Raw genomic sequence first — 27,811 nt, 5'->3', positions numbered from 1 at the left:
ATACTTCTGATGATATTAATTGTTGATGGTATAAAAAAACAAATAGGTTCTTATATTTCTAAATATAGCTTTGCTGAATCACTGTTAATTTTCGTTGCTAAATTTTTAAAAGTTTATATTATATATTTGTCTTTTATTAAATATTGGATCAACAATGGAATAGAGAGAAAAAGAGAGAGAAAGAGAAAAAAAAAGAAACTCATAGATGATTCATATGCAATTATTTTATAAAATCTTTTTGTTTTTTAAGAAATTTCTTCATTTTTTTATACATCAGATAGTAATAAGATTCGATAAAAATTAGATGAATATCAATGAAAGGATACAAGTAAAGATACAAGGGTAAATAATATGAATTACTCTTCGTTATGATGAAATTTATAAAAAAAAAAAGAAAAATGTAAATAGAAGACCTTATTACATAATAATCATAAACACGGTATAATAGCATAATTGAACATGGAACATTGAGGCGATTCTATTAATTTTATTACGAAAGAACAAATTCTACAAGATCTTCAAATTTATTTGATTTCTCATCAATACATGGTAATAAAAACCTTGATGACGAAAGTTGATTATAAATGAAAAAATGATAAAAAATATAATTTAATGTGATGATATTATTCTATACATGTACAATCAATGTCGTAATTATTATAATTTTTAAGTACAAAATTCTTCTCTTCTCATATGAGGAAATCTTAAATATCGATTTTAACTTATATTTCCTTTTTTGTTCGGTGTTGTAATCTACATGAAATAAATCTACATTTATTAGATTAAATATAATATACTCGTAACGTATCTTGTAACGTAGATAGGTATTCTAACGATAAAAAATTCCGAGATCTCATTAGATAAACATTTATTAATCATTCATTCATCAAACATTCTTTATTTAAATTTTCAAATGTCAGTATATAAATATTCCTATTCTCGAAACGAAAATTGATCTATACGATTAGTTTTTTTATTTCTTTCTTTAAAATGATAAAAAAGAGAGAAAGAAGGAAGCTGATATTATAGAAGTGTAGAGTATAGTTGTGTGTAGCAACGATTACAGATTGTATTACTGCTGTAACGCTTTTTGTTCCTTAAAGCATAGCCAGAATGTGATTCTAGATGAATCTATTTTCAACAGCATTAAAAAGTATATATATTTTTTCAATATTTCTAATATAAAGTTATTTACAATATTTAATTTGTATCTAATTAAGTTATATCTGAATATGCATACAATCGTGTGATAAATTTGTTAATCTTTCTAGATATTCTATATGTTCTTTTAAAATCCGATTTCATGATGTTTTGAAATTTTTCAAATTTATTTTTTCTAATTCAAATATCTTCAAAAATATCACGTATAATGCATGAGCATCAGTTGCATTCACGAATATTCAGAAATTTTGAACAATTTATTCACATTGATACAAGGCGAATAGATATCAGTAATATATATCACCATTTATGATCCATAATTGTGTGAGAATGAAATTTTTTGAAATTCATGTCTGATATTATGTAGAGTCACTTCTTTTTCCCATTTTTCTAATATGCAATAATATAAAGTTGAAGAATAGATAAATTTTCATAGGGTTGATTTCACTTTTTTGAAAAAGATTTCAGATACCAAAAAAAAAAAAAAAAAAGAATTGTATATTTATATATTTTCAAAGTTTCATAATTTTTTGAATTAATTTTTTGTTTGGAGGTTTTGGTTTGAAGGTTTCTTTTCTTGTAACTAATACTTTCATATAATGATTAATTAATATTATTTATTAATAATTCATGAGTCCTCTCCAGAATTATTTCTTATAATTTAGTTAGAATTATTGGAATATTTTAGAATATCTTATAAATATTAATGTTATCAAAACGATATTTTTTACTACCAATATAAATCAGCTTCATCAACAAATAAAATTTATTGTAAACTTTCATAATTCTCTAAATTTTACAATGTCAAGAGATCTATTTTATAAATAATTGTTTCAATATTTTTAAGGATTTCAGGATTTCTCAATATTTTGATTAATGATGTATAAATAAATATTTCTCAATAATGCTGTTAATGTATTGCATTTTTATTTTTATCAAATACATTCATTTTTGATGAATTCTTTATTCTTTATAGTTCTAAGTAGATACACATATCTAGCGATATTTGGATTCAAGTTTCGTTATCTTCTGATGCATATTTTAAATTGTGCATTTTAAACTCTGCATTCTCAAAGAATATTGATTTTCTTTGATATTATTATCTATTATTGTTCATATATATTTTTATATTATTTTTATACTTTTAAATTTACATCGTCCATTTGCTGCAAGAACGACATGATTGAATAATTAAAGTTTCAAATTAAAATTTAAAGGATACAATTTGGAATTTTTTTTTTATTTTTTTTTCTGTATGATTTACGTATTGCAACAAATGAATGACAAAAAGTTATATAAAAAAATACATATAAAAAAAATACAATAATCATTGATTCTTTTTCACGCGTAAAGGAAATCTATAAGTTATGTAACAAACTATGGCACATGATTGATACATCTTCACCTGAGAAAGAAAATATTCATTTTGTAAATTTAATTTAATATTATCTATTGGAAAGACAAAAAAGAACGATCGATATTATTTATATAAAAAGTCAACATTTAACAGATTAAACTCGACGTTTGAATTTTAAAAAAAGATATATTCAATATGTATTTTAGAAAATGAACATAATTATCCATTTAAATATCACGATATTTAGTTATAGAAAAATAATTGAAAAATTCTTCTTTTTTGTCTTAGAATATTAACAATGTTATTATAAATCAACAGATAAGGTAAATCACATCGCACTGAATATCGAATTTATTAATTTTAATTTTTAAATTTTTTATATGCATGTTTCATCATTTTTTAAAAATTTTTTTTAAATCTTCTCATTTAATATCAATGTGATAATTCTATTTATATCAAGACATTTAGAGTATCGTCCAAAATTTGTTCAATTATCCAAAAATGTTTTCACTTAATCGATATACGACGTAACATAAAGAAAATTTTCTATTTTTTCACTTCTATTTGATTCTATTGCTATAGCTCAGATCTTAACAACGATCCTACGATTAATTTAACAAAACATTTTATACACAAAGTATGTACACTCAACACATATAACAATCACAGAAGTCGTCACAAAGTTTTTGTTTGACTCTTTAACCAACAAAGCTTAATTAACTTATCAATAAACGATAACTATCTTAATCACAAAATCAAAACAATTCCTTAAATCTGTCAACTTCTCACATTTTCTATCGCCAACCAATCGTTCTTCACGAGATCAGCCCCTTTCTCCCCTATCATAATTACCGGCGCATTCGTATTTCCACTGCAAATAGTGGGCATGATCGACGCATCAATCACTCTCAATCCTCTAACACCGTATACTCTCAATTTAGGATCGACGACTGCGGTAGGATCACTCGAAGGGCCCATTTTTGCCGTTCCAACTGGATGATAAATAGTCATCGAGATATGCCGAATATGACACTCCCAATATGCGTCCGAGGCAAATTTCAAATGCTTGCAACCGGGCAGTTTAATTCTATGAACTCTGGATCCGAATTGCTCGAACACTTTAGCCTCGTTGATTCTCATTGCGATTTTGGCACCTTCAACCAAAGTGGCGATATCTATCGGATCGGAGAAGTAATTAGCATTGATTAACGGACTGTGAAACGGATTAGAACTACGTAACCTGACTGTGCCTCTCGATCTAGGCCTTAACAGAAGAGGCATAATAGTCCACGCGTCCTTATTCGATATAGGTTTGAACACAGTATTATAAACTTCGTCGGTTATGCCTAGAACCTTTCTAACTTGAACACCAGCGTCCGAACTGATGGATGCCGGCGCCATATGCAATTGTATGTCCGGATAATCGATCGATCGATTCGCATATTTCGTATTAACGAAAGCATAACCCTCAACGCCACCTAGAGTGGTCATCGGTCCTCTGCCATTGGCCACATAATGCATAGTTATGGCAGCTGCTTGAAATCTATCTTGAACGATTGCTATAGGTTTATCTATGAGAAATGTAAGACCACCCATACCTACGTGATCTTGCAAATTATCGCCCACTGGAAGATCCTTGATCACTGGTATTCCTATATGACGCAGGTGCTCCTTGGGTCCTATTCCGGATAACATCAAGATTTGCGCGCTGTTGATCGCCCCTGCCGATAAGATTACTTCCTTCCTTGCCCGCACTATTTGTCTGCGCCCGTCCCTCACGAATTCGACACCAGTTGCTCTCATCGCTATAGGATCTATGAGTATTCTAGTCACGTGACAGTTCATGGCGGTGTGAATGTTCCTGCGCAGTCTGATCGGTCTTAGAAAAGCTTTAGCAGTGGAACACCTGCTGCCTCTGCGTATCGTGCCTTGGGCTATCATGAATCCTGTCTGCCGTTCTCCGTTTATGTCTCTATTCTCGTATCCTATTTCCGTTCCCGCTTGAACGAACGCCACTACCAAAGGAGTCTTCCATGGTGATTCTTGCACGGTCAAATAACCACCTGTCGAGTGATATGGACTCTTCTGCAGGTATGGATTTCTATTATCTTCCGATTTTTTGAAATAATAGAGCGCTTGGTCGTATCCCCAGCCAGGATTACCCATCGATTCCCAGTGATCGTAATCATGTTTGTTTCCTCTTACGTAGAGCATATAATTGAGTACACTAGAGCCACCTAATACTTTGCCTCGAGGCCAGTTGCAACGGCCATCTTTCATAGCCAAACAAGCCCTGCCTGTGGGTTCTGTTTTATATTTCCAATCGATTTTCGTCAGTTGGAGGTATGCTGCCAATGAAGGTACGTCTGTTACTTCGTTCTCATCCGGGCCAGCTTCGAGTAAAAGGACATTCCATTTCGGTATTTCTGACAGTCTGTTGGCTACAACGGCCCCGGCTGATCCACCACCCACCACGATGAAGTCGTATTCCGGATAAAGGGGGTATCTGTCGATTGGTCGACTCTCTGGATCCAATTGATCGTATCGATAATAAGATAGACCTGCTATCAACAGTGGAATTAACCACAGGCTCGTGCCCATAAGGCTCAAGGCCCCTTTCAAAGCCGATGCAACTACGATCGCGCTGAGAACCATTCTTCGTCAACTGGCAGGTTTTTGAAGAATATTTTTGATTTTGGTCGTATGTCATCACGCAGCCTCCTGATTCTATCGTGAACGAATATCTGGTGGCCGAATGCCGATCTTCTGAATACGATGTACTTTGAACGACACGTAGAAGTTCATGTTCTTCATCGCGATTTTGATGATTCTCGTAATTTATTCATGAGGATATTGCGTTATTTCTGTAAGTAGATAAAATTGGATTTAATTGACAAATTTTAACGAAGTATTTTTTGGAATTTTGAAATTAATGAAAATCGAGAATTAGCAGAAAGTTTATTTGAGATAAGATATATATTTTTTTTTTGAGAGTAAAATTATTAATGTGATTATTCGAAACTTATTAAAAAAAATTGAAAATTTTGCAGTAAAAAAAAGGTATATCCAATTTTTGAATTATCTTGTGTAATAATTTATAAAAATGATCACATTGTGTGAGATTTATTATAGATTTTAGAATTTGGAATATCATAAAATATTTTTTACTAATAAAACAAATACGTCAAATCAATAAATTACATGTTTAATTGTTTAACAAAGATTACTTAATTATTTTTTTAACATTTTGGTACAAATCATCGACAATTATAAACACTTTCTTCTAATTTTTCTAAAATTTTTACAAAATGAATTTATTTGCTGTAAAATTTAATAAATAAAAAGTTTCATAAATAATAAAACATTATACATACATATAAAATATGGAAAAGTGAAAGAAAACAAACGTTCATTTATTAATTTCTTCGATTGTCTGACAAAGTGGATAATCTAGTTGGAAATATATCAATATCATATTAATCAGAGCACCAATTAAGAATGATTGTTATCATGAAAAAAAGCACTAAGCGGGTAAATGATCTTTATTCAATCTCTGACTTTCGAATGCTGGGTGTTTAGCGTTTTTTCATTGAGCAAGAGAAAGGAAATAGGTGGTAATCAACGCGCCAGATCGCATTTGGATACAAATATTAATCCTACCGGAAGGAAGGAAGAAAAGTTGAAAAAACATTGAATTCTAATTGGGCTTTCAAGAAAAGAATGTCAGATTGATTTAATGAATATTATTTTTTTATCTTGATTAATCTTCGAAAAAGTTATTTTTATTTTTTTTTAGCAACATATATAATATTATAATAATATCAAATAATTAGAAAATTATATTATTTGAAAATTATATTATAATTTCTATTAGCATTCTATTGTGTTCTAATAGATCTTATGTTATAATAGATCAGAAAAATTATAAAAAACTTAAAATCATATCAAGAAATATTTAATTTTTGAAAATTTTAAAATGAATCTATATTTTTGGGAAGAAAAAATAATAAAAATTATATTTAATCGATAATAAAATAATAATATTTAAATCATATCAACAATCATATCAATAATTATCAATTATACAATTTCAAATATATTTGACAATTATTATTAAATTTCCAATTATTATTATTAAATTAATAAAAATTTATAAATATTTAAATTTTATTAATTTATAATAAAAATACTTTAATTATCATTCAAGGAAAAAAAAAGATACAATATTTTATTTTCATTATCTTTTTCAGATTAAAAATTTTTTTTAATAATTTTCACACAGAATAATATCGTTATTAATTAAACATTATATTTCGTTATTATTATATTTCATTATTATTATTCGGTTTTAGGGTTTTAATTAAAATCTCTAATATGGCAATTCACGACATTCAGGGCTTATACGGCAGAATAAGGTGGCAATCCTGATCCTACCTAATCTAGGGATTCTAAAGTAAAATCTAAGCTGGTTAACGAAGTGGTTACTGTAATCGCGTTTGAGCAGAAAATTAACGAAGTTATGTATATGCCAGTGGAATGAGCGAGATGGTGATCTCATAACAGGGAAAGGTGAAAGTGTTGCGCCGATGTAAACTTCTATCATTGTTCGTTTCCTTCCTTCACAGAGGATATTACGTGTCTACTCTCTGCCTTTCTTGCGTTTCAAATATTCCTGACTTTTGTCGCGAGAACAAAATCTTCCTAGTCGTGACATAGATTAATTGTGATATTTATAAAGGAAAGTAATGACATATAAGTAGAAACATGTAAGTACTGGTTCGAATAAGTAAGATAAACGAGAAAATAAAAAAAGTTGTATTTTTATTTTTTAATAAGATATTTTTTTTGTGATTATATATCGTTATTTAAGTTAATTAATAAAGTTTTTAAAAATTATTAAATTTATAATTTTTTTTTTTAGTAATTTTTTAATAAGAAAATTCAAGGAACGTAATCAATAATTATGTTAAATGATGAGGAATTTTTTATTTAAAATCTTTTAAAAATAATAAATTTTTCAATTTTATGCCAATTAAAAGGATATTTGCGTATTTGAATTGAAGAAATAAATGATGTTTCACTTAAAGAGTGTGAAATTATCTTTGAAGATTTTCACTATTCATAAATATTCATTTTATACATATATTATATAATAGAATTTCAATTTTAATTTTACTCACTTCTACTTTATTTATTTTTATGTAACTTCTTTATCTTATTTTAAAATTGTCTATTCTTCATTTCAGATTTTTAATCCTCTATAATTAAGTCTAACCTAACCTCTATCTTCATCGTCACTAAATTTTAATCCACGATTAATGTTACGAATGTGAATAAGGTAAGACTTGGAAAAACTTGGAAAATAATTTTGGACTTTCTAACTTTTCATTTCAAGAATAATCATCTTTTCAATTATTAATTCTTAAATCAGCATGGAAATTGTATTATGTTTGTCCACAAAAATTCTCGCCTTAATATTCAATACGATTTCATAGAATAATGCTCGTTTTGGATTATGAAATACTGTTGCAGAGAGACATGTAATCAAAAGGATTGTTGTAACAATTAACGAGCTCGAACCATTGCTGATGTAGTGAAGTGTAGTCGAGAGTGTATGAGGATCGATCACCACTTTATTTGGGTTAATAGGTTCTGGAATAAGTCTTTGTAGGTTTTCACAGTAGATAAATGGTAAGGTTGTAAATTGCTTGAGAAGAGATTTTTCTTTAATATAGGTGACACAGATTTTTTTCTATAAAATAATTCTTTGAAATCACACAAACTTTAAATTAATCTGAAATTTACAGATTTCACTCTTCAAAATTGAAATAATTTTTCAAATTCTCTCTTTTTTTTCATTCTTAATTATTTTATCTATTTAATAAAAAATTTATTGTTAAAAAATTGACGCGTGTTACGTAATTAATATAATTGAATGGATAAATATATTGTTGATAATGATATATTATTGATGATAGTTGAAATTTAGTTGAAATTTTAGTTAGTTTAGTTAAGATCAAATTAGGTTAAGTTCACAATGCCTGAGGTATGTTTTAGTTTCACTCTAGATATTATAACGGAATTTAAGATATCTCTAAGCTGAACGATAGTTATATAGGGAAAAATGATTATATTCAACACATCTCGATGTCATTAAAATCGATAAGATATACTCTTTTTTATATAGAAATAAAAGAAAATGAAATATAGAACGTAAAAATTTTCGAGCTAACTTGTTTCAGTTATTAACAGAAACAATGCAATAATCTTTGAAAAACAGAAAAAAAATAAAAGGATTTCTTTTTTAAATTAATCTTTCAAACTTTTCTCGTTAAACTAAATAATAAAATTGAACACGGATAATTATACTAGAAACACGCAAATGAAAACTATTCGTATACGCTCGAACGTATCAACTCAACTCTTAATAAAAAAAAACCTTGGTGCATACATTTGCTTCAGAGAGAAAACACTTAAAATATCATTTCCATCATACGCCCAGTCACGAAGGAATCCATGTTTTCCATGGTCGAGAAAAAAAAATGCGAGAAAGTTTTTAAATCCGTCGCATTTCGCTATGGAAAACGCGATGTTTGCGCGATTGTTGGTCGTTGGAAGAAAATTAAAAGAAAGAGAGAAAGAGAAAAATGAGAAAAAATTCAGAAGAAAAAAAATATAGTCAAGAAATACGACAGAATAAATATTAGAGAACATCGAAACGATTCTTGTGGATAGACAATGGTGAAAGAGAGAAAACGTTATTTCTGGTCGGTGTATTTCTGCTCCCGTGTAATTTGTACATCGTGTAAGAAAGCAGTGCGGAAGCTGTGTTGCTGGAACTTTTTCTTGTTGAAATTACAAGTTTGATCGGAAGCAGGTTTTCAGGCTATTGCATCTGAATCGATAATGTAACGATTACGTTTATGCCTCCGGTGTAATTTTAAATTTACAGGTGATTCTTTATTGCAGAAATAATTGGATTTAAATTAAATAATATCGAGTTCAAGATCAGAATTTAAAAAGAAGAAAGAGAAGAACTTTTATTTTTTAAGTTTTAAAGAATTAATATCAATTTAGTTGATTATATTATTTGTATTTTTTTTATTTATTTATACACATATAACTTAAGTTTACTATTTTAGTTTATTATTTTATTAAGTTTATTATTTTTCTATATCTTATTAATCTTAAGATTTCAATTTAAATTAGAATTCATTGATCGATCGTAATTCTTTTCTATTGGATATAAAGAAAATATTCGCTGCATAGTGATTAAAAAAAAGATCATAAATTTTTTAAGAACTGATATAAATGATGATTTCGTTTTGTTAAAATTACGTAATATAAATTTCAATATGTGAATCTCAAAGATTCATAACCTCAATTTTACTTCATATTAAAATTAATCGGATTTATAAAACTCGTAGGAAAAGCTTTAATAGTGATAATTATTATTTAGAGAAATAAAACTTTTAACAATCATACATATCCTTTCCTTCCTATAAATTCTAAAAAAACAATAAATCATATTACTATCTCCGCTATTCCATTGACTCGTGACAGAAACCATAAATCCTTTATGCACATGCACATTTATAGGAAAATCGATACAACGTGCAACTCGTTTCTTATCGAAACCATTCACCGTGTAATAGAGACATTAATATAATTCCACGAAGGAGATTTCGAAACCACATGTTTAACGATTGAAAAATCAACGATGATACATACGTATCCTGTTTTTTTTTGTTTCAGGTAAGAGAATTCCATCGATCGAGAACAGACGAATCACGTGAGTTCTCAATTCAGAGCCGAATTAATTAATTTTTCTTTCGATGAAAGAGATCAGCTCCTGCGTTTCCTATTGCGTGAGAGTTTCTTCGTTCGAAACGAGGCAAACTTCGTCAAAAATTCAACGATTATTTTACTATTTTCAGATCAAGAAATCTTCATTTATTGTAGATTTTCTTTCCTTATAGTAGCGCTCGTTTTAACGTCTATCGTTATTTCTACCAATTTTTAGAAACAGAATCTTGAAGTAAAATCTAACCTAACTTAAATGAATTGGAAATCCTTTATTTAACTTATTATTATTATACTATTATTATTATTATATTATTATTTATTTTCTTTCTTTCGCTTGATTTTTAATTCATAAATTGTCGAAATCGAATTTTGGATTGAAACGAGATAAATCTAACCTAAAAAAAATTTTACGCAACCTAATTTAAACAGATTGGATGTTTAACTTACATTCACTTTCTTTTCTCTCGATCGATTTTACAAAAGTTGAATAAAATTCGTATTGCAAATATTAAAGTGGGCATTATCGTATTTTTATTATACAATAATTTATATCAGTTGCATTTATTCAATTGAAATTTAATTTCGATGAGATTTTGAACGAATCAATCAAAAAATTAAAATGTAAACACAGATTTAGAAATTGGAGGAATTTAAAATTATTTGCTTTACGAAAGTGTGTATATACTAAAGGCTGTGTTTACATTAAGCGTCACGGTCAAAACTTGCTTAATGTAAACACGGCATTCGAGATTCAGAGGTTTCATGTGTTTCATGTGTAGACATAACCAATGTTATAATCTATCTATAAAGTTATTTCAATTTGATTAACAATTCATTGCCCGAGATAAAATCATATTTATGTAACAAAAGTATTTGTTAAAAAATACGTATAGTGATAAAAAATATAGTAATAAGTATAATATTAAAATTGTTTTCACTACAGAAATATTGTGAAATATTAAGATGAGAAAATTTTTTGCGAAATTATGTAACTGAAATTCGCGTGACTTTCTTTTAAATGACGGTGGAAGTAAGTAGATAAGATAATTGAGAGAATGAGTAAAGTTAATATGCAGTTTGTCTGAATTTTTTTTTTTTTCTTTCGTCCATTAAGATGAAAATCTTATTGACTGTGCTGTCTTGAGTGAGGGTGCTTTTGAAAGTATGAAAAAGTTACGTGAAATTTGTAAGAGTATTTTTTATTTTCATATAATTTATATTCTGTGTCTCTAAATTTATTTTTTACTTTCCTTTTTCTTTTAAAAATTGATCTATTTTGTCTTTTACTTTCGAATTTTTTTTTTATCTTTCTTTGTGAAATGTGAATAAAATAATTTATATTACATGATTGTTTATTTTATTTTTTTCTTTTTTTCATTTTCCTTTATTTTTATATACTTTGTTTTTATTTTATTGTGTTTTTATTTATTTTTTTTTCTTAGAAATGCATTAATTCAATTCGTAATATTAAAAAAAAGAAAAAAGAATCTAGGAAAGCCGATCTAATTTTGCGTGAATTTCGTTGCATAAACTGTGTAATATATCTTGAAATCAAAAATCTGAAATATTTTAAACGAAAAGATAGAGGTAATACTTATATGTTATTCTATAAATTTATGAATTACAAAAATAATTTATATTTAAAATTGTTTTTGAAAATTATATATTTTTTTTAATTTTGCATTTCATATTCGATTTCTGCATATTTCAATAAAAATTTAAATTTAGATTTAATCGATTATGATTCGTGATGTGTTTGTTGGATAATTTAACAGTTTTCTTTTTCCTGGTTGAAACACACGCATTTATAAATATTTCGTCGTAACAATCATTAGATTGATAGAATCGTATAATATTTCTTCGTAACAATTATTAGATAACAATAAATTATAATTATATAAGTCATTCATTTTTGTAATACTTTTTGTCAAAATCTTCATCAAAGAACTTAGAATTATTACTACACATGACTCTAGAAACCTTTTTATCAGTGATATCAGTATCATCACGATCCTTTACTCCCACTGAATTTCCTCCAAATCTATTGAATAATAATTCTCATTGCGTCAACAGAAACAATTTCCCCGTTATCATCGAATACACAGAATTTTGTCTTATCAAAATTTTCAAAAATTTTAAAAAAAGAAATTTGTTCAACAACTTCACCATAATCGAAATACATTTCGATTCTTTCACTCTTAATAAAATGTTCATATTGTTCACGATAAAAAATATTTTCCATTCTTCACTATGATGAAATCTTTCCAAAATTTCCATCTCCCAAATCAATCCGATGCAAAATAAAAGATAACACAATTTTAAACTCTTACCTCGATTTTCGCACAGATTTTCTTCCCATCTCCCAAAAAAAATCTCTTCCCAATCTCTCGATCGATTCTCTCTCCTCTTCTTCCTTCTCCTCCAAAAGTAAATCAGTCGATAACCAAATTTTAAACGATTGGAATGTAAACTACTTTCGTCCGGTTTCTTCGAAACGAAATACAAAAGAGGATCGATTTTCGAACGCCGTGTTTTCGTCCAACGATTGTCGAACGAGGGAAGTCGGGAAAAACGATAGAGAGAATAGTCGCGTGCTCAGGCTGTGCCTAACTCGTTTCACTCTCACCGTCCTTATTCGTCTGGCCTAACAGTCGTCGATGCCTCCAGTCCAGTGTTTTCTCGTCCTTCTCCAAGGCTCCCAACCGTACGTTTGGCAGTGAAAGTATTCTCTTCCTGTGGTTACCTATCACGATACTATATCCCCCCTGACAATGTGGTAACAAGTGGTGCTTGCACACCGGCGTTAACGTTGCGCGTTATATTGTCCAGTTCCTGGCCGCTTCTTCCTTCTTCTTTAACCGACAAAGGAAGATGTTTTATGTGCTCGATTTTGCGATTGTATAATTTTGTTTTGTTTTATTTTTTTTTCGGAGGAGAGGAAAAGTGAGATTAGGAATATCTTGAGGCATTTTTGGAAAGGAATTTGTTTGTTTCTTGATTAAAAGTGAAAGGGAATTTGGGAATAGAAAGCAGTGATTTTTAAAGTTTTTGGAAATTTTTGGAAGGGAATTGTAGGATGCGATGTTTTTTCTGTTTTATTTTATTAAAAAGTGGAAATTGAAAGAAAATTAGAGATAATAATAAAATAGAATGTTTAAGATTTTTGAAAATTGTGAAATTGTTTTTCGTTATTTTTGTAATTAATTAGAATGTTAACAAAATATTTGGATAGAAGATGGAGATAGAGAAAACAGAAAATTCGTAATATTTGAATAATATTAGAAATTAGGAATTTTTTCGATAGAAAATCGAGAACTTGTTTAGAGGTTAGAATTAATTTTAGAGCGTGACAAATTGTTATTTACTAAGTTATTGGTCGAATATTTTTCATCTCGAATGGTATTAAGAAATTGACCCACGTAGAATTAGCATTAGTTTTTAGAAGAGGTTTTTATTCGTGTTGTGAAATGTCTGCAAGCGATACGTGATCACCATCACGTTTAGCAATACTATCTATGATGGGACTGCCTACGAATTTCGAGTAAAAGAAAGAAAGTTGTTTCTCCTCGTTTCAAACTGTTTGTCGTAAAAATGTTGACGTGCTGTTGTAACAAAATAATAAACCATCATGAGTGAATACTTCGATCCGTATAAAATGAATATTCATAAAAACAAGATGTATTACTTATATGATTAATATTTCGAATAAACATCTTAAAAAAAAAATGTACATTTATGTAATTATGATTGTTGATCTTTATGGATACTTGTTTTGAAAGCTATTATTAACTAATAAACGTAAGAAAATACTTATAGAATAGAGATTTATATAAGAAAGGTAAAGATGATCTCTCCTATATAACCTCTATCTATAAAAAGAAAAAATTAATACGATTCTTTAATATTGAATAATTTTATTATTGGACCACTCTGTACAATTCACTGTGATACTGGAGAAAAGAGTATTATCGATCTTATATATTTCTCATCGATTATTCTCGTCAATTATTTTACAAAAATTTTTTAATTCGATCAATAAAATTTTAATAAAATCCATAGTATCCATAGTATCGAGGCGTGTAACATTCGCGGAATTTATTTCGAAAAAATCTTAACCGTGTTTAAAAAATAAATTTTAAAAAAGCTTAAAACTGAATGCAACGCTGAAATCAAACAATCTTTTTATCAAAAAAATCTCGAAACTCAAAATTCTCAAAAATCAATCTGATCTCTTTTGAAATGGATCGAAAATCTTTTCCTGAAACGAACGATTCCTTTTTCTGAAACGGCCACCCGATAGTGTAATTAACTGTAAATATTAAATCGCGCGTTATAAATCTGTTGTCGAGCGTGGGATCGAGCCACTGGTCTGGAAACATGGCAAAGTACGTAACGTAACCAAAGCCATCACAAACGTAGTCAAGTATCGCTCGTGAAACGACGTCCATCTTGTTTCTCGATTTGATCGATGTTTCTTGGCATCGATTACATACGGTTCGATTACATGATTTGTACAATGTGCGCGCGCATGTATGTGTAATAATAGCCATTGTTACGTGTGAAATTCTTTATTCTTTTTTTTCCATTTTGTTGCTACATTATCGAGTATATTATTTGTGTATTTCATGAAATGAAGTGATTTAATAAATAAGTAAAGAATTCTATCTATACAATATCAAAATTTTCTCTTTTTTTTTTTTCTAAATTAATTGCGATAATTTCTTGGTTATTAACGAGCAAAATATTCATTGTATGAAATAAATTATGTGCAAAATGTTTTCATAAATGAAACGATAAAATTGATAAATGGTGAAGTAAACATTTTAACGAAGCAATATAAATAAGATTTATCTGTTATCTAATTTATATGAATAAATATTTCTTTTCAAAATACATGGTGCTCGAAAAGTGTGATCCAGGGAAGTGCATCACATAACCTATAAAATTAGTTGCTACTATCACCATTAACGTTTTCTTTTTCATTGTATCTTATCTTGGAATTTTAAATCGATATTTAAATTATCTTGAAACTTTTAAAACAGAATATTTCTAAACATTAAAAAGAAAATGTGGAATTTCTTACGTGAACGAAATTAGGTTAGATCGTGTTAAGTAGATTGAACTTTCTTTTCAAACTTTCTGAAAACTCAAAAAAATAGAAAAGTATCTGTTCTACTTAGATTAAACTAAATTTTATTTAATTAATAACACGATAAATAAATTTAAATTAAAAAAAATATTGACAAGGAGAAGGAAAAAGATAGCATAATAAATGGCCACGTGTCATGTGAATATGAATAATTAATAAACTGAAAAATGAAAGCTATCGTAAAATTGAAGCTAGCCAATTCACTTCCGGTTATTATTATTAATATAAACGTGTTATTAGGGGCTTCATACGTGTTGCTTTCTAATTGCACGCAAAGTATTACGCGTGAACGATCAATTATCAATTACGCACGTTACGCACGCTATGAATCCGGTTCTCTGCTTGTTTGGTTTTGTGTCATAAGGAATAAGCGAGAGATCTCCAACTAGTTTTCTTCGAGATTACGATGGCGATTACGCTACGAGAGAAGCGAAGAAACGAATGAGGAAAATTTTATAATAATTTTTCTTCGATCCTCCCCCCCCCCCCCCTCTATAATATAATTATGACACGAAATGTTTATTAACATTTTTTTTTTATTCGATTTTAATCGATTCTTTTATCATTTGTAAAAAATTGAATAATGCTGCTATAAAATGAACAAAAGAAAAAAACATAATTAATTAATCTCATACAACGATAAAATCTGTATAAATATATTATTAACTGTTTGAATGGGATTCTTAGATGATCATTAAAAAATATATAATTCGATACGCGTATGCAAAATGTACAAGCCATTTGATATTTTATCGGTATTTAATAAATATCCATAAAATGAAACGAGAATTGTTTAGAAACTCTCGACATTGCACAACTATAAATTCTAAAAATAATTCTCTGACGAAACGAGAGAGTTGGGTAAGTTCGGAGACGGGTTAAATCCACCTTCAAAACTTGCATTCGCGCGAATTTCTCGAAACGTTTTGCACCGCACGGAGATATCAAACGTTGGAAAAAACGACGGAACTTCCAAGAAAGCTTTTCGATCTTGCGCGTTCTCCACTGACTGATGAACGTTTTTTTATATTATGCATTGTAAAATATTCCCTGTATAGTGGCTTGTAACCGGCTCGAATCGAAAATACAAATGAACCGACCAATTGCCTCGCGCAATACGGCCACGGGCCGACTTTCACCGCCCGCTTTTCCTCTCGATGCGTTCCTCACGAGGAATTCGCGAAACTCGTCCAACTTCTCTCGTCCCTCTTCCGATTTTTCCGCCTCCTCTCGCGGTATTTCACGGTGTTTGTGAAACGAATATCATATACAGAGAGTGGAATCTTTTCGTCCAGGGAATACGGATAAAAACGATTACTCTTACTAGTGGCGAAAATTCTTACGATTTCATTGGAAGATATTTAACCCTTGGAAACAAGGTATGATATTTGTGTAACTTTATTTTATATTTTTTTATAAATATAAACGACTTGAATTTTTTTTTATTTTTAAATTAAACTTTTATTTTTGATAAGGAAAAAAAAATACGTGAATATTAATTATTACGATAAAAATATTTCTATATTCGATAGAAGCACACGAATTGAATTTTTTTTATTATTAAATTAAACTTTTATTTTTGGTAAAAAAAAAAAAAAAAAAGAATTTGAATATTTATTTCTTTGTCGTTCAAAGAGAAGAAAAGAAATCGAGAAAATTGAGAATGATATATTTTTCCCTATATGGTATCCTCTTCCTGCTTTTCTACGAGCACTTGCGTCACGATTAATTGAAAATAAGACATGAATCAATCCTTTCACTGCATTAATCGTATTGCCAAAGAATATCGTTTAAAGATCTTGGTTCATTGAGAACGATTCATCCAGTTCGTTGAATCTCGTATTGTCTTCTCACCTCCAACTTCTTCAAAATGGTCTGGGTTTTATTAGCGAAATCTCGGGATTTATGAACCGCGAGATTGTAGAACGAGATCGAATAATGGGAGAAGGAACGATTTCACGGAGATAGCAAGGACTGCTACTGTCTATTGACTTTTAAATTCAGTACTGTTGTTGCTTCAGCATTGTTATGGAGATTCGTTTTTAGATGGAGGATATCAATTTTTTACGCACGCAAATTTCAACTGAATCGGTGAAAGTAAAGAGCGGAAGAATCATTTGAATGAATACATTACGTTTATTTGAATTTTACAAATAACCTATTTATTTAAAAAAAAAATGGTTTCAAATTGTAGTAATAAAGTTTACAAATATTTTTTCAAATTTCCAAGTGTGTATCAGGCTTAACAATCATTTTAAAGTCATCAAGAAACATCTTCCAAATGTGTATCAGGCTTTAGAATCGTTTTCAAACGTTAAGATACAATTTCCAAAACAATTTATAATTTCTTCAAGTGTGTACCAGGCTTAATAATCATCAAGAAACATCTTCCAAATGTGTATTAGTCTTTAGAACCATTTTCAAACGTTAAGATACAATTTCCAGAAAAGATTATAATTTTTTCTAGTGTGTATCAGGCTTAACAATCATCTTAAACGTGTATCAGGCTTTAGAATCGTTTTCAAACGTTAAGATACAATTTCCAGAAAAGATTATAATTTCTTCAAGTGTGTACCAGGCTTAACAATCATCTTAAATGTGTATCAGGCTTTAGAATCGTTTTCAAGCGTTAAGATACAATTTCCAGAAAAGATTATAATTTCTTCAAGTGTATACCAGGCTTAACAATCATCAAGAAACATCTTCCAAAAAAGAGAGACAATGTATCCAAGTGTGTATCAGGCTTTAGAATAATTTTCGAAACGATTAAGATACAATTTCCAAAAATTGTTTATGATCTTTTCAAGCGCGTAGCTTAACAATTATCTTAAATTTATCGAGAAACAATTTCCAAAGAAAAATCAGAAGTATTTTAAGACAATTTTTACGAAAAAGAATTTCTAAAACAAATGTTTGCCGTCTCTTTGAGCGAGGCAAAAAAGGCAACGTTAAAACTACCAATCTATAGATAGAAGAGAAAACCTTTCAAAAACTTATTTTCCCCAAATGCGTACTTAAGAGCAGTCGTAATCAACAACGTTCGTCGCTAAAATCTAATCGTCTAATAAATCCTTAATTTAATTCAACGCGCGGTCCAGGAAACGGGGAAGCGGAAATGAGAAATCGGTATCCTGTAATGCATTTGGCGCACAACCTCTTACGTAAAATGGTGATTCGTTCGTGAAAGTCCGCCCGCGATCCACGCTCTTCCGAGTTCGTCTTCCACGCTCTCCTCTTCTCCCACGAGAAGATCCTCAGATTGTTCCTTATCGTTGACTCCTAATCGCGACAAAGAATCGTATTATATTCATCGCGCAACCAAAATTATTAAACAGATATATATATATATATATATATAAGTGAATATAAAAGTGAAGGTAATTTGCTTTTTTTTTTAATTTGACAGTTATTAATAACATGTTCGTGAAATATCTTCGTGGAGAATAATATTTTCTTTTTTTAGATAATTTCGTTTCATAATGATTCAAGATGAAGCAAAATTTTAAATAATTGTAAAATATTTAATGCTTTATCATCGGATGGTAAAAAAATATTTCCAAAGGAAATTGTATACGAAACATCAAACTTGATTTAAAATTTGTTTGTTATATATATAATAATAATAATTCATAATAATTGAATTTTTTTTATAAGATAGTATATAAAAATTCCTGTGACTGATAAAAATATCTGTTGTTTTTTGAGCTGTGATGATATATCGGTGTTTGCGTTGGATGAAGCGAGACGGAGTAATAGAGATAGAGAGAGAGAGTCTGTCACCGCGATTGCACGGCGGTTGACGCGTACAGTCGCGTCATAAAATTTTTTCAAGCATTTTTTTTTTTTTGCTCTTATCTACATCTACCACGAAACGATCTTTTTTATTTGTTATTCTGCGTATAATCGAAGTTAAAGATTTTATTATTGAATTCATCAAGGAATGTAACGTGAAAGTGTTGTTGGAAAATTATTCCCATCGTGAGATGGAACGGATTCTTATCATCGATCGTAAGAAGAAATCGTGCGGTTATCGTACACTGAATTTGTTAGATTAATGAAAGAAGTAGGATGGTAATAGATATTCAAATTAAGACACGTGTGAAAGCGAATTTAGAATTTATTATTTTAAGACATTAACTTTTTAAAATTTTGAATCCCTTCCAAATTTTTTTCAAAAAAATTTTTTAAAGAAAATATTCAAATTCCCCTTCTCCTTTATTTATCTTTGAATCTAGATCGTTTGGAAATTTAGAAATCGGAATTTATGTCGAGATGGAGAAGAATTTGCTAAACAAACTTTCCATTTTCCAGATTTTTCCCTCGTTTAACATTTGACGTTTACGCGTTTACGCGTTCATAGAATCGAAGTGGCAAGAAGGAGACTTTATTTAAAAACTCATTTTATTTCGATATAAATAAAATGACGTAAATAGAGAATATTGCAACACTTTTACATCGTGATTATACCGTGATTCGATCTAAAATAAAAAAAAAAAAAAAAAAAAAAAAAGAAAAGAAAAGAAAAGAAATTTTCTTCATAGGAAATCAATTATTAATACAAGAATTGTCATAAATAATGGCACGTTTAAATTCGTATAAATTATATTATATACACACATAGATAGATATTTTGTTACATTGTTACAAAAAAATAATTTACACGTAAAATATAACAGGTTTGAATATCAAGCTATTCCGATTTGTTTGAGAATAAATGTTCTTATTTAATGTTGACGTAATATATCTGTGACGAGACGAGACAAGTGATGATTCGATGTTAAATAACTTTCAATACCAAGTTTTTTCACAGCTCGTTGGTAAACGTGAAAGTGTGTTTGACACTTCCTTGCAAGTCGTGCTTGAAAGTTAAGTCGGATTACGTACGTATTACCCGTTGCACTCCACAATGTTTGTTTAACGTAAAAAAAAAAAGAAAAAAAAAAGTTTCCCTCGGGAGACAAACAGATCGATGAAGTATCGTCTTGAGGGAACTTTTTTAAATTACTTCGAAGATAATTGGAACGATTTTTTCCGATTAATAAATTAGATTAGATCGTGCTATTTTCTATTCCTGAATCGTTTCGAAAGAATTTTTGAGAAACTTCTTTTACAAATGCAAATTTAAATATAAAACTTTCTACGTTAATTGCAATAAATAAAATTGAACACTTTCGTTTCAAATCTAAATCTAAAAAAAATAAAATAATAAATAAATCTTTATATATTATTCTTTGACAATAATAAAAAAAACGTTAAATAATTCAAACGACATATATATATATTTGGAATCTTTCTTCGCGAATCCTTTCTTTCTCTTCCGTTTCTTTTTCAAAGAATTTTTCTCAAAATTTTACTATTTGAGGATTCTCTTATCTGCAAATTTAAATATCAAACTTTCCACTTTTAGTTATAATAATTACATCGCATTTTCGTCTCTTTTACATTATTCTTTAAAGACAACAACAAATAAAAAAATGTTAAAAAATTCAAACGAACAATCACTCATCAAACGACACATATATATTTTAGAAAAAACGAATTCATTCTCCTTTCTTTCGTCTCTTTCGTCTCTTTTAAATTATCCTTTAAAGACGAATAAAAAGAAAACAATTTAAAAAACCCGCCAACCTCTCACGAATCCATTCTTCCTCTTCCGTTTCTTTCTCTTTCTACATTATTCTTTAAAGATACAAAATAATAAAAGATTAAAAACAATTTAAAAAACCCAAACTCACGGCACTCAAACGACACACATATATTTGGAAAAAAAACAAATCCATTCTTCTTTCTTCCCTTTCTTTCGTCTCTTTTAAATTATCCTTTAAAGACAAATAAAAAGAAAATTAAAAATCCGTTCATTCTCTCTTTTCTGTTTTTTTTTTTTTTTCATCTCTTTTACATTATTCTTTAAAGAAAAAAAAATATAATAAAAATTAAAAACAATTAGAAAAATTCAAAACAAACTCACAGCACTCAGCATCAAACGACACACACAAATCCTTCTCATGAATCCTTTCTTCCTTCCCTTTCTTTCGTCCCTTCTCCAATAATAAAAGATTAAAAACAATTAAAAAAATCCAAACTCACGGCACTCGAACGACACACATATATTTGGAAAAAAAACAAATCCATCTCATGAATCCTTTCTTTCGTCCCTTCTCCAATAATAAAAGATTAAAAACAATTAAAAAAATCCACACTCACGGCACTCGAACGACGCATATAAAACGTTGTAAAAAAAAAAAAAAAAAAAAAAAAGAAATAAATCCCATCAACTTCTGGCGAATCCACTCTCCCTCCCGTAGCGCATCCAATCCTCCTTCACCATATCGCTCGCCTTCTCGCCGATCATAATTATCGGCGCGTTCGGATTCCCGCTCACGATCTCTGGCATGATGGACCCGTCTGCCACCCTCAACCCCTTCACCCCGTACACCCTGAGCCTTGAATCCACGACAGCCGTGGGATCGGCCCTCGGCCCCATCTTGCACGTGCCCACTGGATGATATATGGTGAACGTGAAATGCCTGATCGCGCACTCCCAATAATCGTACGTGTCGAAGGGGTACCTTTGACATCCGGGCATGCGGATCGTGTGCGGCCTCGAGCCGAACCTCCTGAAAGCCGTGGTGTTCGACAACCTCATAGCTATCCGTATACCCTCCACCAACACGTCCACGTCCTCCCTACGTGTGAAATAATTCGGATTTATGTCGGGATAAACCAACGGGTTCCTGCTCTTCAGTCGTATCCAACCGGAACTCTTCGGCCTGAGGAGGAGCGGGAGGATCGACCACGTCTCGGCCCCGGCCAACGGCTTGTACACCGTGTTGTACACGCTCTCCCTCAGCCCGAGTATCTTCTTTATCTGTTCCCCGTCCGAGTTGACCGAGCTTGGAAGGAAATGGAACTGGATGTCCGGGTAATCGTCCAACTTGTCCGCGTATCTCGAGTTGACGAACGCGACGCCCTCTACACCGGGGTCGGTCATCGGCCCCCTCTCGTGCACGACGTATTGCGCCATCACGGACACGGTCTGGAAACGGTCCTTCTTCAGGGTGACCGGCTCGTCCACAACGAACGTGAGACCGCCCAGGCCCACGTGATCCTGAAGGTGGTCGCCCACCCTGAGGTCGGATACCACGGGGATGTCGAACTCGGCCAGGTGCTCCTTGGGCCCTATGCCGGACAGCATCAACAGTTGGGGGGTGTTGATCGCCCCAGCGGAGAGAACGATCTCGCGTCTAACTCGTATGAACCGTTGGCGGCCGTATCTCAGCACCTCGACGCCCGTGGCCCTCCTCCCCTCGTTGAACACCACCCTCAACGCGTGAGTTCTCATAGCTATGTGAAGGTTCTTCCTGTTCTTAACCGGCCTGAGGAACGCCTTGGCCGTGGAGCAACGGCTGCCCCGCCGGATCGTCGCCTGGTTCAACATGAAACCGGTCTGGCTCGCCCCGTTCACGTCACGATTCTCGTAGCCGAGCTCTTGGCCGGCCTGCAGGAACGCGATCGACAACGGGCTACGCCACGGCGATTCCTGGACGGTCAGGTAACCGCCCGTGGCGTGGTACGGGGTCCTGGCCAGGTACGGGTTCCGGTTGTCCTCGGACTTGAGGAAGTACGGGAGCACCTCCTCGTAGCTCCAACCTTTGTTGCCCAGTCTGGCCCAGTTGTCGTAGTCGCGGCTGGAATAATTTGTATCGTGTGTGATGCACGCGATGGAAATTTGATTTGGAACGTGTTCTCGAAAAATCGAATTTGTTATTAGGTTTTTTTTTTTTTTTATTAGATTTCGTTTCGAGTTGAGTAGTAAGTATATTTTGGGAGGAGAGGAAATTTTTGAAAAATTTTGATGAAGATTTAAATTTTGTGACGATTTTTAAGAGAAAAAAATCGATAATTTTATCGAGTATTGATTTTTTCGAAAGTTTTTTTCGAAAGAAGATTCGATTACTGAATTACCGATTACCCCGGACATAAACCATGGCGTTCAATACGCTGCTCCCGCCGAGCACTTTTCCTCGTGGCCAATTGCATCTGTCGCCGATCATTGCGAGGCAATAGGCCGATGAGCTGGGCGGTGAAGTTTGATATTTCCAGTCCATGTCTGATAGCTGGGTATAACCAGCTAATAAAGGAATATCGGAAATTTCAGTCTCGTCGCCACCTGCCTCCAAGAGCAACACGGTCCAATTGGATACCTCTGACAATCTCGATGCGACCACTGCACCGGCGCTTCCTCCGCCGACCACTATAAAATCGTACATTCGTAGAAGCTGAAACGAAAATTAGGAATTAATTTTGATTGATTGGCATTGTAGTATAATAATAATTGGATAGGATTCGAAAGAGAGAAGTTGTTCGAAGAGTGGAAATGATAAAAATCTATTTATCGACCGTTTCATCTGTTTTATCGACCGTGAGTAATCGTCGGATCGTGGGTTTCTCGAGTAATGAAAAAGATCGATTGGATTTAATTAAATTTTAAAGTGTGTAAATTTAATAAAATTTTAAAGATTCGATTAAGTAATACAATTGATACAACTTATTCAAATATTTTTGAAAAAGAAATAATTCATCACTCGAGTGTATTTAATTAGAGATAGAAATTTAAATCAAACCTGTTCCGTATCGAAAGGATGAGATTCTGGGTCCTCTTGATTGTATTTGTATATAGTCAAACCGATAGCTATAAGGGGAATCAAAGTGAATCCAAGAATCGATGTAGCACTGAATAAAGTAGTCAATCCTATTGCCATTTTATTTTTTTATTTTTTTTTTTTAATTCCACCTCGTCAACGACGCATCCAATTGCCTGATGATCCAATAAGGCAAACTCGATATTAAAAATTCCAAATTATCTGAAATGAAGTGAAATTTTATATGATCAGTATTTATTAATATCGTATCAAGTATCTAAATAATAAAATCGATCTGATTAAATCCTACTGAAATCAATGAGATGTATATATATTATAATGAAATTAATATTTTTTTTTCTACGAAGTCAATATGATAACGATACATATATCATATGAATGAATATAATATGAATGAAAAAAAATGGATAAATCAATTTTACAATATTACAATCATATATCTTTAATTTATTTTTTGCTAATAAACATTATATTATTATATTTCTTATGGTATTTTTTTATAATAATTAATTAAATTATTAATTTTGTATTAACAATTTATAAGCAGTTTAATATATAGTTTATATAAATATTTATTACGATAATTATATACTAAAATAAAAACATATGTACATGTATAAATATGAAATATTAGTTTCATAATTGATGCAATTAAATCGATGCAAATCATCGAATTAATATATTTTATAATTAAAAAATTTATATATACATCTCACTATAAATATTATATACAAGAATTGTTATTTAACAAAAGTATTAATTCGAGAGTTATATATTTAATGCAAAATTAAGAAATTGATTCAAAACTGACTCTTGAATGTCTATCTTGATAAAGAAATAATTTAGATAATTTCGATAATTCGAAATAATTGAATAAAAAACTTAATTACCAGAAAATTTGATCTGTGCCAATATTTTCTTTCTTTCTTTTTTTTTTCTTCTTCACAATAGTAACAAGAAAAATTCGAAACACATCACTCGACGATAATACGCGGCAAAATTTTTCATAACATAAAAATCACTATTCGTCGAATCACACGTGAAGAAAATAAAGAATTACACTAGAATTTCACTTCATTACCGATGTAACAAATTTCCACCAAATTTCCTATTCCCTCGTCTCACAACCGTTTGCACGATTTTCCAATCTTCGTACGTACGTAAAAATTTTTTGTGGACTGGCGTGGCTAGCGAGAAAATGAGAGCGAGAAAACACAGCGCTGATTGCCTGAGAGTGAAAATTAATGACGAATAGGTACAGTCTTTCTCAATACCTAGCCTCGTCTTAACCTTTGTACCGCTAACTTCGTGCTTTTTCTTCTCTCTCTCCCTCTCTCACCATGTTCCTTTGTCATTACGTTTCTTCCTTCCTAGATGATAAGATCGCGAGATGGATCCTCATTCGTCATTAGACTTTTTACCTCATTTCTCGATGCTTCGAACAAAAGAAAAATAACTTATGTCAAAATATATTTAATCTTACAATCTTGTGTAGAAATAATTTTTTTTTATATCATCGATCAAATTAAATTTATTATTCTCTCTTTCCAAAATTATTCTCAAATATATAATTTATTATTTCGTACGTTTATTAAAATCAGAAATTGTTATGTTACTTTGGTTATTTTTTTTATATTTACTTTGTTTTTTTTTTTTCAAATTCGATCAATTATTGTTAAAATTACTTTAGATAATTCTATCGAATTTTATTATTAGAATCACAAATGAAAAAAAAAAACTTTTCTTTGATATAAGGATTAATAAACAGTAATTATTATTATTTTTTTTTTTTTTTTTTTTACTCACCTATCTACATCCACAATCCATCGAGCCAATATCACGCAACGAGATCCCAATCAGCCCAGTTCAATTTTCCTCAATGCCTCATCCGAGCCACCAAAATTTCCTCGGGGGAAAAATGTTATTTCCACGAGTGGCACCGCGCCATTATGGGAACCGTTCCAACGTCCGCCATAAAGGGAACCGAATTCCACCGTGCATCGTGCACCGTGCATCACGCTTACATTAAAAGTCTCGGCGTGCGCTTGACCTGTCTTTCTCTTTGCTTTCATGGCGGCAGCCGTGCTCGATTTTCGTTTATCGAACCGTCTTCGATACTTTCACCCGTCTCTACTTTTTTTTTTCACGATCCACGCTCCGTTAAGGGCCACTTCGACGTATCTTTGCGAATAATTCGTCTATAAATATATCGTTTATGACTTCTCGTTGTCTCGTTTCGTATTTCGTATTTTAACGTCGGCCTTCGATCGAAATCTACGGTGAAAGAGATGATCCTCCCGTTAATTCGCGCGATGGACTCAGGATGGCGCTCTCGAGATTGTTCGCGCGCAATGGGAGTTGAGATTATGTTGAGAAGTAATTAGATTTTTTTTTTGTTGTTTTTATTAATAATTATAAGAATAATTGGAATAAAATGATTGGTCGTGAAAAGTGGTTGGATGTTTCATTACTATTTTTAAATGGTGAAAAATTTTTGGGATTAATTGTATACTTATTCTTTGTTCTGATTTAAAATTATAATGTTATAATTTATATTATATAATTTTGTTATAATATAATTTTTGTAAATTTTTAATCTTTTTACCTTTAATTTTTCAAAAATATGAAAAATATGATAAATTTTTCAAAAAATGATAAAAAAAGGAATATTAAATATTCGGTTTTCGAATAATTTTTAATAATATAGATTAAACATTGCGAAATTATAAAATGTTACCAAGGGAATTAAGAATATTTATGATGTATATAAATAGCTGATTAATTTTTTTTTCGGAATCAAAAAATAGCTAAAGATTCCTTTTTATTATAGTATAAAAATTTTCTTATTCTATAAATTCGTTATCGATTCGTGTTCCAAACTTAGAATTCTTTTATCAAAAAAATTATTGAAATTACTTAAAATTGAATAACATAGAAAATTTTAATTACTAAATCAACTTAAAAAAAACTGCCATAAGAAAAAAAATTCCATAAAGACGTGCATTTTTTTACATATCAAGTGTTACAATCTTTTTGATTTCATCAGATAATTAATTAAATCGGTGAAATCATGATTTCTCATTGTTGTTAAAATAGAAATATATAGAGTTAGGAAATATAAGAAATATAAAGAATTCATCGTGCGTAATATGAATGTTGTATTTTATAAAACATTTTAATGTTTAATGATGTTTTTTTTCTTTTGAAACGACAATCGAAAGCAACTTGACAATGCGTATACTTCGGAAACGTATTCACACATGTACTACTTTTCTTGAATACCTCTATTCAAATAATTACACGCTCTGACTGCGTGTTCTAGATTTAGTTTAGTAAATTCATTGTTTTTTAAACGTAAGAAAATTGTGTAAATTTTATAAGGTTGACAACTCGTGATTTGAGAAGGGAATTAACGAATAATGATGCCTAAAAAAAAAAAGTTAATTCGAAAAATATTCAAAAATCTAAAAATTTGGAAATTTTTGTTTAAAAAATTTCTTAAATTTCTTAATTCTACTAATTATGTTAACACGATTTTTATATATTTTGTTTATGAAAATACAAAAATACAATATATACATAATGTAAAAATAGAAATAAAAAGAAAAGAAAAAAAGTCGTGATCGAAAAAAATGGATGATATTTCAGAATACTTCTTTATCGGTTAAGAAAGAT

General features: G+C 30.4%; 3 protein-coding genes across 4 annotated transcripts in view; 1 reads left to right on the top strand and 2 right to left on the bottom strand.

Annotated features, from left to right (window-relative positions):
• The window catches only part of LOC122714982 (flotillin-2), a 98,022-nt gene that overhangs the window by 14,037 nt on the left and 56,174 nt on the right, over positions 1 to 27,811 (top strand). The window lies entirely within an intron of this gene.
• LOC122714951 (glucose dehydrogenase [FAD, quinone]) lies at positions 2,864 to 13,030 on the bottom strand. The gene is made up of 2 exons (XM_043936767.1): positions 12,655 to 13,030; positions 2,864 to 5,382 (listed from the first exon to the last, which is right to left on the bottom strand). The coding sequence occupies exon 2, from the start codon at positions 5,171 to 5,173 to the stop codon at positions 3,296 to 3,298; it is 1,878 nt and encodes a 625-aa protein (XP_043792702.1). The 5' UTR covers positions 5,174 to 5,382; positions 12,655 to 13,030; the 3' UTR covers positions 2,864 to 3,295.
• LOC122715009 (glucose dehydrogenase [FAD, quinone]-like) lies at positions 23,326 to 25,314 on the bottom strand. The gene is made up of 3 exons (XM_043936876.1): positions 25,027 to 25,314; positions 24,098 to 24,337; positions 23,326 to 23,752 (listed from the first exon to the last, which is right to left on the bottom strand). The coding sequence occupies exons 2-3, from the start codon at positions 24,233 to 24,235 to the stop codon at positions 23,435 to 23,437; spliced, it is 456 nt and encodes a 151-aa protein (XP_043792811.1). The 5' UTR covers positions 24,236 to 24,337; positions 25,027 to 25,314; the 3' UTR covers positions 23,326 to 23,434.

This window comes from Apis laboriosa, unplaced genomic scaffold (assembly GCF_014066325.1).
Source record: "Apis laboriosa isolate Shangri-la unplaced genomic scaffold, ASM1406632v1 scaffold112_cov148, whole genome shotgun sequence".
In the NCBI taxonomy this organism is placed as follows: domain Eukaryota; kingdom Metazoa; phylum Arthropoda; class Insecta; order Hymenoptera; family Apidae; genus Apis; species Apis laboriosa.
This window is presented reverse-complemented; position numbering and strand designations above follow the sequence as displayed.

Excerpts from the sequence above, each read along its gene's own strand:
- LOC122715009 (XM_043936876.1), bottom strand. The coding sequence starts at position 24,235 with ATGGCAATAGGATTGACTACTTTATTCAGTGCTACATCGATTCTTGGA. Across the intron at positions 23,753-24,097 it reads ATCCTTTCGATACGGAACAG|CTTCTACGAATGTACGATTT; the intron begins GTTTGATTTAAA and ends TTTTCGTTTCAG.
- LOC122714951 (XM_043936767.1), bottom strand. The coding sequence starts at position 5,173 with ATGGTTCTCAGCGCGATCGTAGTTGCATCGGCTTTGAAAGGGGCCTTG.